Genomic DNA, 14,666 nt, shown 5'->3' with positions numbered 1-14,666 from the left:
AGACCGTAGTCTAGTTCCAGTTGTGGTCACACAGCAATTACAATTACATTTTTAGGTTTTGATTTTTAATAGATTTGCAAGAAAAAAATCGTAAAAAATGCCTTTACGTCCCTTGTACACATGAATATATTTATGTCAGCAATTACTTAATGTATTTTCCTTTTTCCAGCCAGTTAGGTAACTGAATTGCAGCAATGATCTGACAATATCATTATGGTTCTGTGAATAATAGACTGGAAAATTAATGGCAACAGAGACAGACAATCAAATTGAAGGAGAAGAACAAACAAATGGAAAATAGATGATTAGTCCTTGATAAAGAATTAAAAAATAATGATTGATGGCACAGAAAGATAGATAGATAGATAGATAGATAGATAGATAGATAGATAGATAGATATGCACAATAACAAGAGGAAGGGAAATTGGAAAAGAGGAAAAAAACAACAAGATGATCTAGATGTGAGTAGACAGGAGAAACAGGAAAAAGATTAGGGGAGAGTGTGCCAGAAAAAATGGAGATGGAGGGTAATGAAGTGTGGCATCGATGGATGAGTAAAAGTGAAAATTCTACCAAGGTAAGCAGGCGCGTGTGTGCGCGAGCACGTTATTGAATGACGAGCGTGTAAAGCAGTCCGATCACTCACATAATTACACAGTTGACTACACATCTATCTCCGCATTTATCTCTCTCTATGTCTCTCTCTCACACACACACACACACACACACACACGCACACACACTCGGAGTTTAGCGCCACAGTGTCTGTGTGAGACATTTCTGACATTTGGCTTAATGAGTTTTGCTGTGGTCATGGTGAACTTTGACCTGTTTGCTGAGGCTGTTGATAGATGAGGTTTCATGGTTTCACGGTTTAAAGGTTTTCAAGTGTGGCTGATAGTTTCCAATGATGTTACAAATTGTAAAAAAAACAGAGAAAATGTCAGAGGTTAGCTTTTCTCAAAGCCTCGCACTAAAACTGTTTTGTTTATGCATTATTGCATTTATACGCTTGTATTTTTTCATAGTGGCACTGTTTACATAACTTTATTGATACATAGTGTGGTTATCTACATGATTTCAGAGTGTAGCTGTCCGTCTGTCTATCTGTGTGTGTGCGTGTGTGTGTGTGTGTGTGTGTGTGTGATCCATGTCCACTTCCACTGGCCGTGGTATTTGTCTGGCTAATTATTGCTGTCAGGTTTGGTTGGTGAACTGCTTGTGTGTGTGTGTGTGTGTGTGTGTGTGTGTGTGTGTGTGTGGAATGTATGGTTGTAAGCAGCAGATGCTCATCTAGAATCTCTGCCAGGTTGCCATGGCAGCTACAGAGTGGGTGGGTTGAGGTCAGGTGGCAGTTTATTATTTAACCCAGCACGGCTTTTGGCCATAATCAAACATTTGTCAATAACCAAATCTGTGGCTGGATTTGCCCAACTAAACAGATTTTACTACAATGATGACCAAAATCGGCATTGTCGCAGATCCCTACGTCTCCATGAAAGTGAACTGAATACAAAAGATAATAATGCCTCAATAAAGATGGCGAACAAATGCAGTTCATTTGACAAACATGAATGAAAACCTGTGGTTCGATCCAGGTCGTATTTTTCTATGAATGCACAGAGACAAAAGATGGAGTGAAGTCTGGGAGATGACAAGAGGGACATTCCTGCTGGTCTCTCTCAGAAGGAACGCACCGAGTTGCTGCATGTCATTAAAGCAATAGTCAGTCAGGGAACTTATCCATTGACTCATTGTTGTTTCTTGGTAGAGAGAGGGAAAAATAAAATGGCCATCTGCATCGACTATTGTCATGTTTGTGTAAGAACAAAAAAGATGATACCTTGCAACATCCTTGTTCAGCTCTGATGATGACAGCCGGAGCTGTTAAAAACCTCAAAGGATTGTTGTTGCACTGATCTGGTCAGAGTTTCAAGCATCATCGTGACCAAATCTACCTTTGCTGGTGTTCAAAGTCAAAAACGTTCTGGCTGGAGATGAATTTGATGAACCAAGATATGTGAAAATGAATAATCGGTTCTCAAATGAGTCCCAGTTTCTATTTCTACTCTGAATGAACAGAATGGAAAGACAATGGCCCCGGTCCTCAGTGTATAGAATTGGTTTCTTTAAAGTTACAACACTGTCATACTTAACTATTATACAAATTACATTGCCAGTATACGTAGAGACGTCTATTGTATATTGAATATTGAATAGAAGGAATAGGAGTGTGTGTGTGCTTGTGTGTGTGCTTGTGTGTGCTTGTGTGTGTGTGTGTGTGTGTGTGTGTAAGTTTGTGTGTGTGTCTGTGTGCATACACTTAAAATCCAGTGTGCCTTAATGAGACACAAAGTACAGACAGCAGGTTGAGCGTGGGCTGGAAACCATGGCAACGGCCTTGGGATCCTAGACATGTGGAGAGAGAGAGAGAGAGAGAGAGAGAGAGAGAGAGAGAGAGAGAGAGAGAGAGAGAGAACCAACCAGGATGCCATTACTGTATGAACAGTTATTGCGATCAAGAAAAGAGTGAGTGATTGATCATCTTTCATCTATGATGACACGCACACGCACACACACACACACACACACACACACACAAACATAGTACATGTGTACATACATATACCCTCAAGGCTTTTTTCTAAACCCCTCTCCTTTTGGCAGCGTCGCCCACACAGTTTACATACTGTGTTGATCAGTACACATCTGTGTGTATTTTTTGTACATGTTTGCAGTATTTGGTTCAAACTCCATACAGCACACACACTGACCCTGTAGGCTGTGGTCTTTTGAATCAGGGCTTAGTGTAGATGCATAGTATCCATAGGGGGTTTGGTGTATTTGTGGTTGGATGTTGTGGGGAGGAATCAATCAGAGGAATTAAGTTGTCAATGGGTATGTTCAGGTCTAGTTTCATTTTTACAATTACAATTACGTTAGTACAATTTTCTTACAAAGATTGCTCACCACCTTTCACACACACCCTCGGTGGTAGGGTTTTGAAACAAACCGATCCAAACATTAACCACATTTTGTGATACAATTATTTACAAGCAGACTTACTTCAAGCACTGTGTTCAGCCTTGACACCAGGATTGCAGTTTGCTGTTTGGAAGACAGTAACATTCAAGCCCTGCTGTGCTTCACCGCCTACTGTGACTCACGGCGAGTCACTGAGACACCAAACAGGTGCGGCTGAAGACAAACCAAGCTGTGTTAGAGAAATAGCACTTGTCTTTTGCAAAAGTGCACATGTCACATGGACGACATCTTAGATGGGGCTTTTTGCATGCAGGCTGGTGTAGGAGGAAACAATTCTGTCTGAGTGATCCTTGTTTCAAGCAGCTGTTTTTTCAGCGATGAGGATTCAACAAAAACCTGCTCCCAAAGCCGACGTTCGGGAATGTGACCGAGTCTGAGCATTGGGAGGGAAGACGAGGATAGAAAAAGGAAACGAAGGGGCTCGAGGGAAAGCTGATGGTGTTAATGACAGCGGGTGAAAGGAACCGATGGAGAAAGAAAACAGGGAGAGGAAAAAAAAGTTGAAATCTATTGACAGGACAGGGGGAGAGAGGCTGACTACCGATCAGCGATTGTTTACTTCTGAATCTGTTTTCTCTGCCCGTCAATCTCTTTTCTCACTTTTGTTTCTTTTCTCACTCTTCTACCCACTGCGTCTCATAACGTCAATACAACATTGTGTCAAACACAGACTGGAAGCAAATAATCTCGTACATATCCCAAATCGTATTCATTCTTCCCTCTGGGAGAGCTACTGATCGATCCATGCAGTGTGATAATACCACTCTGTTGCTCTGCATGGAACAACGTCCCCTGCATGACATCAGAGAACACTATGTGTGCTAAGACTCACCCAACCAAAACTAATGTACCAACTTCATGTACCACATTTTTTTCAACTTTCTACCCTTTTCATTTTGATGCCACGACCCACAGGTTGTGACACAGATATAATCTCTGGGGGAGAGATGACTGACACGAGGAGAAAGTGGAGGATCAAAAAGGAGAGTGCATTGTTTCTTAAGGTTGTGTGGTTCGTCCAAGCTTTGGTTAGAGTTTGACTTGTTTCCTCGTACGACATCTGGCTTTTCTGAAACATATTCCGTGCCTTGATGACCTAATGAGATCAGTAAAGGAAAGAAAGGGACCTTTGCTTTGCACTGCATGCGGTAGAAGTTAAGAAAAAACTCAAAATATTTAAGCGGCAGCTCAGGCACCAGCCAATCATATGGTGTTAATGCAGACACAGGTCCTGCGTGATAGCAAACATCAAAATGAGCCTGGAGAGGGGAGGCAGAGGCAGGTGGTGAACCTGGTGTGTGCGTGTGAGTTGTGGCGATGGCTCCAGCACCGAGCGTCAGGCACGGCCGCCGTCAAGCGCTAAAGCAATGCGTATGCGTTTAACGCAAGCGAGCGGCGTTGACAGACCCGTTGCTCACGTCCCCATCGCCCCTCATACGATTCCCACCACATGTTACATGCTGATGAACATTTACTTTGGATGTTTCACAGACATGGTCTGTGATTTATGACAACAGCTCAGAGGTAGAGGCTGACCAGAAAAACAAGCGAAAGAAAGAGGGAGAGAGACCCAAATGGTGACAGACGGAGGAGGCATTTTACACACACGCGCACACGCACACACACACACACACACACACACACACACACACAAACACTGCGTCTCCAATCGGACCGATGCTAGAAGGACTGCTGTAGGAGAAAATGAGTTTTGTTCTCTGGAGGGCTGAGAGAGAGAGAGAGAGAGAGAGAGAGAGAGAGAGAGAGAGAGAGAGAGAGTAAGAAATTTAAATTTCCATTGGAAGAACTGAGGATCTTTGTCTTGCTTGAGGCCACGTTGGCAGTAGTTGTGAAAAAGGGGGGAGATTTGACTTTCACTTCTTTCTTTTCCTTCCTCTTATCTCTCTCTCTGTAAAACACACACGCACACACACAGACACACACACACACACACTCACACACACACACACGCACACACACACACACACACCCACACACACACACACACACACACACACACACTGGGCCATCTGTGCGTCCTTGAGGAGCAATAAACCCAAATTTCCTCCAAAGAAAATGCAAACTGCAACGTTACGTCTCCACAGTTAACGTGTGTGTGTTTGTGAACCAGTTCTATTCGTCTTGCCGGTGTCTGTCAGTGCGCGGCTGCTGAGCTGCAGCCAAAATACTCCATTTGACCTAGATCATCCCGGCACCCGACTGGCGTATGTTTGTGTGCGTGTGTCTGTGCATAGTGTCTATGCCTCTTTGTCAGCGATATGAAGAATTTTGGACATTGCCCATAATGATGTAAGAGCTCCCTCCCACATGTCTTCTGTTTGTGCCTTTTTTTCACTGGGCTTCTCCCTGACTTGCTATTTCTGGTCCTCCGTCCCTCGCTCTCCTTCCATGCTTTTCTGTTCTTTCCCATTCCCTTGGTTTGTCCCATCCTGCAAAAAGACTGGAGCACGAGGACATACAGTTGCATCGTGCTTCACCTCTCGACACAGACATATGAATTCACCCAATGACACATGTTAGCTGATCACTACACACACGCACATGCACTCGAAGCAACTGTAGTTGTTGGTCGTGTTTCCAGCTCTGCACAGAAGGCATCAATGTGTAATGACCCCACTCATCATGGCATTCTCTGCACATGTTAAGATAATCAAGTCGATTATTTCAACTCTGTATTAAATCCTGCAGGGGCTTGGCCCCTATAAAATATCCCCAGCCCTACATGGCTAATTTGACTCTCCACCTGTGAGATGGTCCCTTTACTGTGAGATATTAGGTGTTTTCTCAGAGAGACACCTTAATTGGGGCTGATGCGATATAAGATTGGGCCACAGGCGTAGTGCCTGCCCTCGCACTGAGTGCCATAGAACAGGCACAGTCAGGTAGTCCTGAAGAAATGATTTGTTGTTATAGATATACTGTATGGGAATTAATTAACACCATTAAAGCATTAAAGAGGCAGTAAGCAATTTCGATCAAAAACACTTTTAGTAAAATTCAGCGAATATTTCCTCACGGTCCAAAATAAATTGCAGTTTGTGAACATCACTCCCCGACACCTTAAGAGACATGCTCGCGACAGATGCTACGACTCAGGCGTTTTTGGTTCGTTGCCAACCATTCAATGGAATATCAGTTATTTTCATTTCTTTAGATTAACACAAAAATGGGAAACATGGAACCTACACCTAAGTCCTTATAAGGTAGTGGGTATCTTTCATTTTTCATCACACTCCAACTCTTGTATTTCCCTCCTCCTCCTCCCCTCCATTTCTTTTTGCTGGTGTCAGCCGTCAGCCTCATATTCATTAAACCCACCCTCTTGATGTACTGCAGGACTACTTTGCTGCCGGAAAAAAATGACCATCATGATTCTGTAACACTGATCCAGACTGTAAACGCCAGGTCTCAGTCTTCTCCCAATTTATTGACATTTAAAAAAAAGAAAATGTACAATAAATTCCTCAGAACAGCCTGTGCAACATAATCTGCAAACGTATATTGAAATAATCAATGGACTCCACCACATAGCCGGAGGGGAATTATGCAAATTGTGTTATGATTGTGAAACAGTGGGGCACGTATTTTAACTCTCACATATGAATTTAAGGGTTTCCGTAATTTTCTTGCTTGTCTTCCCTTGTGTCTTGTTGCAGCGATGGATGGGCAGACAGATATGACGTGACCGACGGTTACGTCAAGGAGGCCGCCGGAGGTATCACCATAAAACTGCAGTCGGCTGATGTGAAGTGGTTTGACGAATACTACCTTAAACTTCGTCCTGAAAACAACCACAGGAACCCCTGGTTTACAGAGTTCTGGCAGCATCGTTTCCACTGTCGCCTTAAAGGCCACCCACAGGAGAACATCAAGTTCAACCGCACCTGTAGCAGTGAGTACAGAGAAACAGAGCTTTCATTGACAGGCTTTCATAATGGCCAGCAGGAATGAAAATAACATACACTCAATAACATACAAACAGACTGGCTGAACACAGGATATGGATACACACACGGCTTTCTGGTTCATCTGTTGACATCCCTTGTGGCTGTGAGTGCACCCTCCCTTTATTTCTATGCACTCGTCTCCCCTTCCGTCTCGGTTTTGGTTCCTCCATTCATCAAAACGATGTGTGAGAGCTTCATCAAAGGGAGTCATGTCTCATGTATTCTAATGAAATGGGACGAGAAACAAATGAACGGGACACAGAAGGAGACGTAGAGAAATTAGATGTGGAGGTGGCAGGAAGTCTACGAGAGAAAAATGAGAGAGGGAAGAGAGTGCTCTTTGATGTTAGGAGAAAAAAACAACACTTTGTTTGATAAAATTACAATAAAAAAAACTAGAAATTAAGAGTAGCGCTGATTCACCTGCACTTTTTTCTTCCTTCCCTTGTCCCTAAATTCTCTCACCGCCGCAGAGCGAGAGACGCTACGGCAGCAGTATGCACAGGACACCAAGATGGGGTTCGTCATCAATGCCATCTACTCGATGGCATATGGCCTGCATAATATGCAGCGGGCACTGTGCCCAGGCTATCAGGTAGGTACTGTAATGCTGTGATGGATGAATGGAGGGACAGGAGGGAGATGTAGTGGGTGGAGACTTGGAACGGTGGAACCAAAAGAAGGTGCCAAACGGGTTTTGCTGCAAAGTAGACCTTATTTAGGCGTCTGCGTCTCAGAAGGTGGAGCTGGTTGAATGAATGTGACAGACAAACAATACATGACAATTATATGCAGACTGAGCTTAAAAAAACTTCTGTTATAAAGCTGTAATACTCTTTTCTTTTTTTTGCACCTGAAAATACATTTTTGGCTCATATTTACACACTTTGTAATTTTGGATAGGGTTACCCTTTTTCTTTCAGTAAGTATTTCAGACATAAGCGTTTGGTTCTGACTAAAATGTTTGATCGGCCTGAATGTCATGGGACAGAAAGCAGTATCTGCTACGAAGTTAATTTCGTTCGTATGGATGATACACAGTGTTTACTGATGTTGTGATTGCTAGTCCACTAGTACAGTAATCATAATCATATTCGCAGAGGTTTAACTTTAGCTTTTCTTTCTTTCTTTCTTTCTTTTTTTACCCTTGACCATTGTTTTGAAAGTTATTTGAGCACACACAAAAACTCGTTGATGAAATCGTGTTTTCAAATTGTGAGTGAGGGCATTTTTGTTTGACATGACATGTCCGTTTGTTTATTTCAAGGGCCTGTGTGATGCCATGCGTCCTATCGATGGTGCTACACTACTCGACTTCCTGATGAAAACCAACTTCACTGGCGTGTCAGGGGAGGGAATCTTATTTGATGAGAATGGAGACTCGCCCGGCAGGTAAGTGCTGTACCTGAACACGGACGTCAGCGACAACCTTTTTCTTGACGCCTTCTGGGTTGGAGAGGTTGAAAAGGTGTATTTTGTGACATTATCACGTCTTCGCGCATTTTGACACGTGTTTTCCTTTCGCGTATAGGTATGAAATAATGAACTTTAAAAAGATGGGGAAGGACTACTACGACTACATTAATGTTGGCAGCTGGGACAACAGGGGCTTGAAGATAGACGACGATGAAATCTGGCCCAACAATGATGCGATCATCAAGTCGGTCTGCAGTGAACCCTGTGACAAAGGACAGATTAAGGTAAATAACACGAATGCAGATACAACGTCAGGTTATTGATGTGCCGTATCAAATATAAACAGTGGCCAGGTTACATACTCTGCAGTAGATGATGGTTAAAAAGATAATTACCGGCTTAATCCAGTGACCTAGCAGCATCTAGTCTACATGACACATTTCCATCTGTGTAAGAGAGTATTCATTTTCACTGCCTGTTAAAATGTATTAATATATCCTATAGGCCAGTTCAATTCTTAACTGCCACGGATTAACTTCATTCTGCCTTTTAAGATGCATGAGCTCCACGGGAATACGGAGGCCAGTAGAATTGGGCTGACACGTGGATATATAATCCAGCCCGCATGGCAAACGCAGACATTGTACATTCTGCCTCCTTCTAGGTGATCCGTAAAGGTGAGGTGAGCTGCTGCTGGACATGCACTCCCTGTAAAGAAAATGAGTTTGTGTCCGACGAGTACACCTGCCGAGCCTGCGAGCTGGGCTCCTGGCCTACCGATGACCTCACAGGTCAGTGTCTCTCTGCCCGTGCGTCTGCGATGGTGTCTGCGTGTTTATTGTTTGTTTAACCTTTAACTGAAAATTGATACGGTGATACAGTTATTACAGCATTATTATTATTACTAGTATTATTATTATTATACAATAGCTCCTGCACCAGTTACATTAGAAAAGCAGAGGCGAACCTACCGTTACACCCTCCCCTTCTCTTTCCCCATCCATCCCTCCCTCCCTCTCTCTCATCCCTTTAATTTGTTGCCAACATGGTGACTGGTGTTTTAATTATTTTGCATCATGAACAGCTTTCAAAGCAAATACATTTCAGTTGCAATGAAAATGTATTTCCCCTCCACTGCTTCCAAAGCGGTTGTATATTGTATGCTTTCAGCTGCTCATTATAATGCTTGCGAGCTCCTCACCAGGCTCAATGATTAAAACATGAAGTCAGCCCTGCTGAAAATTCAGATTGAGCATCGCTGGCAGAGACAGAAGCTTCCTCAACCTTAAACAGGGAGCAAACCAGTGAGAAGATGACAGAGAGAGTTACGGCTTTATCAAAAAAAAGGAGGGAGATAAAGGATTGAAATCGTGATAGAGGTTATCCTTGTGTAATTTGTGGTGTGTTTGTTTGCATGTTCATCTGCGTGAGTATGTGATTCATTTCATCAACAATAACGGCTGCGTGTCCCCCAGCAGTGGGTTTATGTGGAAACACTAATAATGAGGTGTAAACAAACCGCTTGCCCTGTTCCTTTAGCAGACATTTTGATCCGACTCCCTCAGGCCAAAGCAAAGGAGAGAAAGCGTGTGAGGGAGAGAGAGATGAAGGGGCAGAGGGAAGAGAGGAGACAGAGCGAGGCCTCAGCTGGCAGGGACCAGAGGTAAAGTGGGTGTGAAAATCAGAGAAAGCAAATGGAGACACCGATAGAGCAAAAGCAAGAAGAAGACAGAGGGAGAAAAGTGAGTTGGACACACAAAGAAAGTGTGTTTGAAAGAGAGAGGGAGAGGAAGAGAGATGGAGGTGAAAAGAGGCTCTGACGGAAGCAGCGACCAGGGACTGTGAAAGGAGCAGAAAAAGGGAAAAGGGAGGATTAGCTTTGGGATTTGAGCCTCTCCACTGATGGGTAAAGTTCCACAGTCTGAGTCTAAGGAGGTGGAATTCGCCTCAAAACTTTATATTGACTGAATCCTCCAAACCAAACCCCCCTCCCCCCCGATGCAGCAGTTTGGCTTAGGGTCAAACACGACACGATTGCCTGCAGGTTCTGTGAACCAATTAAGTATTAATTTGCCAGCGTAGTGGATGGTTACAAAACCCATGAGAAAAAGAAAACACTGATATGGGATTTTCAGCCCCGACATCACAGATTTCTGTGGTCAGGATTAATTGGAGCTGCAAGTTCTTACTTTCCTCCCATCGCATATTTTCACGGGTGGGTGGTCCTCACCGGCAGACAGGGGAGACAGAACAGTTACTGTAGTTCTTGTCTGATTGTTTTACACAGACTGAACCCACACTGTTTTGGCTAGCGGTCGAACTCCCCCCCCCCCCAAAAGAAAAAAACCTTTTTCAGCTTTAACTAAAATGCCATTTCTGTGACATGAGTGTTCAAGTGATCCGCATCCTTTTCAAAAAGCTTCCACCAGGCATATTTCCACTCTGCAATTAGACTTTTGTTGAATCCACTTCACTGATTTATTGACTGTGCTAAGAAAAAAGATTAAAATACTTAATTATTTTAATGAGTGTCCTGTCTCATCTTCTCTGTAATTTGCAGTGCTGCACAAGCAGTTTGTGTTTGCGTGCGCGCACATGTCTGTTTGATAAACAAGGAGAAAGAGAGAAAATTATTCAAACAAAGCAAACAAAATCTGGAGTGACAGGAAGTTTTAGAAAGAGTTCCTGTGTGCCCCTGCTGCTCCGGTATGTCTAGACCAACCAGCTGGATAATTTCAGCAAGCGTTAAGACGGATTGTAATTAAAACTGTCCCTGTAATTAATGGCTTTTCATCTCAAAGCCTTGGAGGGAGACAGAGATGGAGGGAGAGAGGTAGGGAGAGAATTAAGGAGAAAGATGGGGAGGATAGGGGAGATGTTAGGGGGAAATGAGAGAGGAGAAGAGTGAGGAATGAGTACTACTAAAATAGCGACAGGAAACGGATCAAGATTGAATGACAGGGGCAGTGAAGAAGAAGGGGAGGAATAGAGACACAGATGGAGGGAGAAGAAAGAGTGGATTGCACGTATTGCACCAGACTAGCAAAATAGCAAGTGTGTGTGAGAGAAACGAGTACAATCTTGACTTGGTGTGGATAAGGTGCCCCGCTGAGTAATTAGTTGACGGTAACCCACAATATTAGGACATATACCAAAGATGCAGTCTTTGGCTGACAGTGTCTGACAGTCCCACCTTCCCGCCTGGAGATGTGCAGGTCCAACACGTGTGGCGCCGACCATCGCTGACCTGTATTGGTTGCTTGATATGCAGAACAAGTGACGTGCACAGATATCCCACCTGCGCAGATGTGGGTCAAAGCCATAGACTGCATATAAAAATGGTTGTAGTCACCTGGTCCGGAAAGTGAAGCCAATGCGGGGATGGCCTTAAATCTGTGTAGAGGTGTACAGGTGTAGGTGGACGTGCAGTGGAAAAGCTCTGTCAGCTTCTTGGTTGATTTTGTTTCAAGATGTGCATCCTCATGTCCCCAGGCTGTGACCCAATCCCAGTTGAGTTCCTGCGCTGGGGAGATCCCGAACCCATAGCTGCTGTGGTCTTTGCCTGCCTCGGTCTTATGTTCACATTCTTTGTCACTGCCGTCTTCATCAGGTAACGTATCTCAAATATCAGAAATACGTGAACTGTAGATAGTGGGTTCTCCAGACACTAGTTACACACCTATCATACCCACATTTCTCGCAGTCACTGTTTGTCTGTGTGTACCTGTCATCACTTCCATATTTCCTCACATGTATGAGAACTGTGCGTCTGTATTCAGGTTTCGTGACACCCCCGTCGTGAAATCCTCCAGTCGGGAGCTGTGCTACATAATCCTGGCAGGGATCTGCCTGGGTTACCTCTGTACCTTCAGCCTCATATCCAAACCTCATGTCATCCACTGCTACCTCCAACGACTGGGAATCGGCCTGTCCCCTGCCATGAGCTACTCTGCACTTGTCACAAAGGTGAGGACTGAATTAAGGATTTGTGAAAATAGGGTCCAGTATGTTCAGTGTATGGTTTAGTAAAATGTCCGCTTGGCGCTTGTGATGCGACCCCCAGACAAACCGCATCGCTCGGATCCTGGCAGGCAGCAAGAAGAAAATCTGTACAAAGAAACCTCGCTTCATGTCTGCCTGCGCTCAGCTCATCATTGCCTTCCTCCTCATACTGCTGCAGCTGGGCATCATCGTGGCCCTCTTCCTCATGGAGCCACCTGCGGTAGGCTGTGTGTGTGTGTGTGTGTGTGTGTGTGTGTGTGTGTGTGCGTGCGCGTGTGCGCGTGTGTGTGTTTAATTGTGAGGGTAGCTCATATTTGATAGAGAAGACACATATGCAGAGACATAAAGAATGAGTTGAATCAAGCATCTGTTTCTGCTACATCACTGTTACTCACTTTCAAGACCATTTGACACGTGCAGGAGAAGATTAATGAGAAAATCGACAGCTGTTGTACTGTTTGCAGTTCTGCTACAATACTTTTGTTGTCCTAATTCAAAGATGCACTCGTTTTTATTGGCAGCCAAACAATCCTCCTGTGTTAATAATTAGTTATTTGCCAGTAAAATTGAAATATTGGACATTTGAATTTGGTAGTGTAGTGTTAATGCGAAAAAAAATTTGAATGCTTTTTTGCGAGAAATCTTGCCCACGTCGGTCTCCCCTGTGCGATTGTACACGCAACAAGTGTACAATCCTCAGCAGACCTCGTCTTAACACCGGCCATGCTCTGTACAAGAACTGTGTGTGTTGGTTGACTGATTGGCACCACACACACGCGCACGCACACAGACACACACACACACACACACACACACACACAAAGGGGTGATAACAATGGCTATGCAGGGTTATGCTTCTCGTAGCAAAAGCCTTGTCAGGCTCTGTTTAACTCGGAGGCCTTGTTCCCTCCTCTGTCTCCGCAGGTGATCCATGACTACCCCAGCATCCGTGAGGTCAACCTCATTTGCTACACCACCAACGTGGGTGTGGTTGCCCCGCTGGGGTACAATGGCCTGCTCATTCTCAGCTGCACCTTCTATGCCTTCAAGGTACAATCTGAAATGTCTCTTAATTACTGCACATTAACAATTAACACACAGAATTACTGTGTTGAATTTGCTAATCGAAATTGAAATCACAAGTCTTCACGGGATGAGCGATATGACGGTTGTGACAATAAGCGGGTGATTTAAAGCTCCAGTGACACATACAATTGGAGCCAAAGGCTGTTTTATTTGTATGAACATGTGAGCCGTAAGTCTCTTTTTACAATGTGTACAGTACACGTCTTCGACTACAACAGCTGCTGTAGAGTACGCGAGAATAGTCGCACGGATGTAAGCGATGACGAAACCACTGTTTCTGTTTTTGCTGCTCCACAACCTTTCAACAGCAGCAAATTACATTTTATTACAACATACACAAGAAAAAGTCAATGTTTAATTATCGGTTGCCTGCAGCCATCAATTTTCTGTAGCGTGTGAGGGCAGAATGGAAAAAAGAGACAAAAGCTGAAATGCAAATAAATTTGCTGTGTTTACGAACACGGCAGCAGAGAAAACCAATATAACTGGTGTTCTAGGGTTATGACCCCGTGTTTCACCTCATTTACTTGCATATAATGTCACAAACTGTGATGCAAATGTAATTGGTTGGCAGTGTTTTGTGCAATCAAAGTTTTTTTTCTTCCTTTTGTTCATGGTTTAATACTTGCAATAATTTATGGTTGAATACACAGAAAAAAAATCTGCAACAGATTGAAAATGCTTGAATATTGCTCACACTTTGTCTTCCTCTCTTTCTTTTGTCTCTCTCTTCAAGACCCGCAACGTCCCAGCTAATTTCAATGAGGCTAAGTACATTGCCTTCACCATGTACACCACCTGTATTATCTGGCTGGCCTTTGTACCCATCTACTTTGGGTCCAACTACAAAATTATCACCATGTGCTTCAGTGTCAGCCTCAGTGCCACCGTGGCTCTGTGCTGCATGTTTGTACCCAAGGTAAGGCTGGAGCTCGGAAAAAACAACAACCCAGTTTCTGCGTAGCACTTGAGTTTCTGCCTTAAGCCGCAAAAAAAATATTTTTGGGATGCTCATCAGGTGGCCATTAATTGTGTATGTTTCGGAAACCTCACACATTTCACATTTTTCATTCTAAATCAGGGCACGAGGTATATTAGCCTGCAGGTAACCAGAGCAACGGCACTAGTACATGATGCTTACAGTTTGT

At 43.8% G+C, this 14,666-nt stretch overlaps 1 protein-coding gene across 2 annotated transcripts in view; it reads left to right on the top strand.

Annotated features, from left to right (window-relative positions):
* Positions 1-14,666, top strand: part of grm5b (glutamate receptor, metabotropic 5b) — a 56,400-nt gene that overhangs the window by 29,945 nt on the left and 11,789 nt on the right. For both annotated transcript variants that reach the window (XM_035623624.2, XM_035623626.2), the window contains 10 exons: positions 6,724-6,959; positions 7,488-7,609; positions 8,282-8,406; positions 8,546-8,714; positions 9,095-9,221; positions 11,923-12,040; positions 12,210-12,396; positions 12,494-12,652; positions 13,357-13,482; positions 14,255-14,437. In XM_035623624.2, the coding sequence (XP_035479517.1) occupies positions 6,724-6,959; positions 7,488-7,609; positions 8,282-8,406; positions 8,546-8,714; positions 9,095-9,221; positions 11,923-12,040; positions 12,210-12,396; positions 12,494-12,652; positions 13,357-13,482; positions 14,255-14,437 (1,552 nt within the window). The remainder of the gene's footprint in view (positions 1-6,723; positions 6,960-7,487; positions 7,610-8,281; positions 8,407-8,545; positions 8,715-9,094; positions 9,222-11,922; positions 12,041-12,209; positions 12,397-12,493; positions 12,653-13,356; positions 13,483-14,254; positions 14,438-14,666) is intronic.

Source organism: Scophthalmus maximus, chromosome 11, assembly GCF_022379125.1.
Source record: "Scophthalmus maximus strain ysfricsl-2021 chromosome 11, ASM2237912v1, whole genome shotgun sequence".
Taxonomy (NCBI): Eukaryota; Metazoa; Chordata; class Actinopteri; order Pleuronectiformes; family Scophthalmidae; genus Scophthalmus; species Scophthalmus maximus.
The sequence above is the reverse complement of the archived record's forward strand: the minus strand, read 5'-3'. Positions and strand labels throughout refer to the sequence as shown.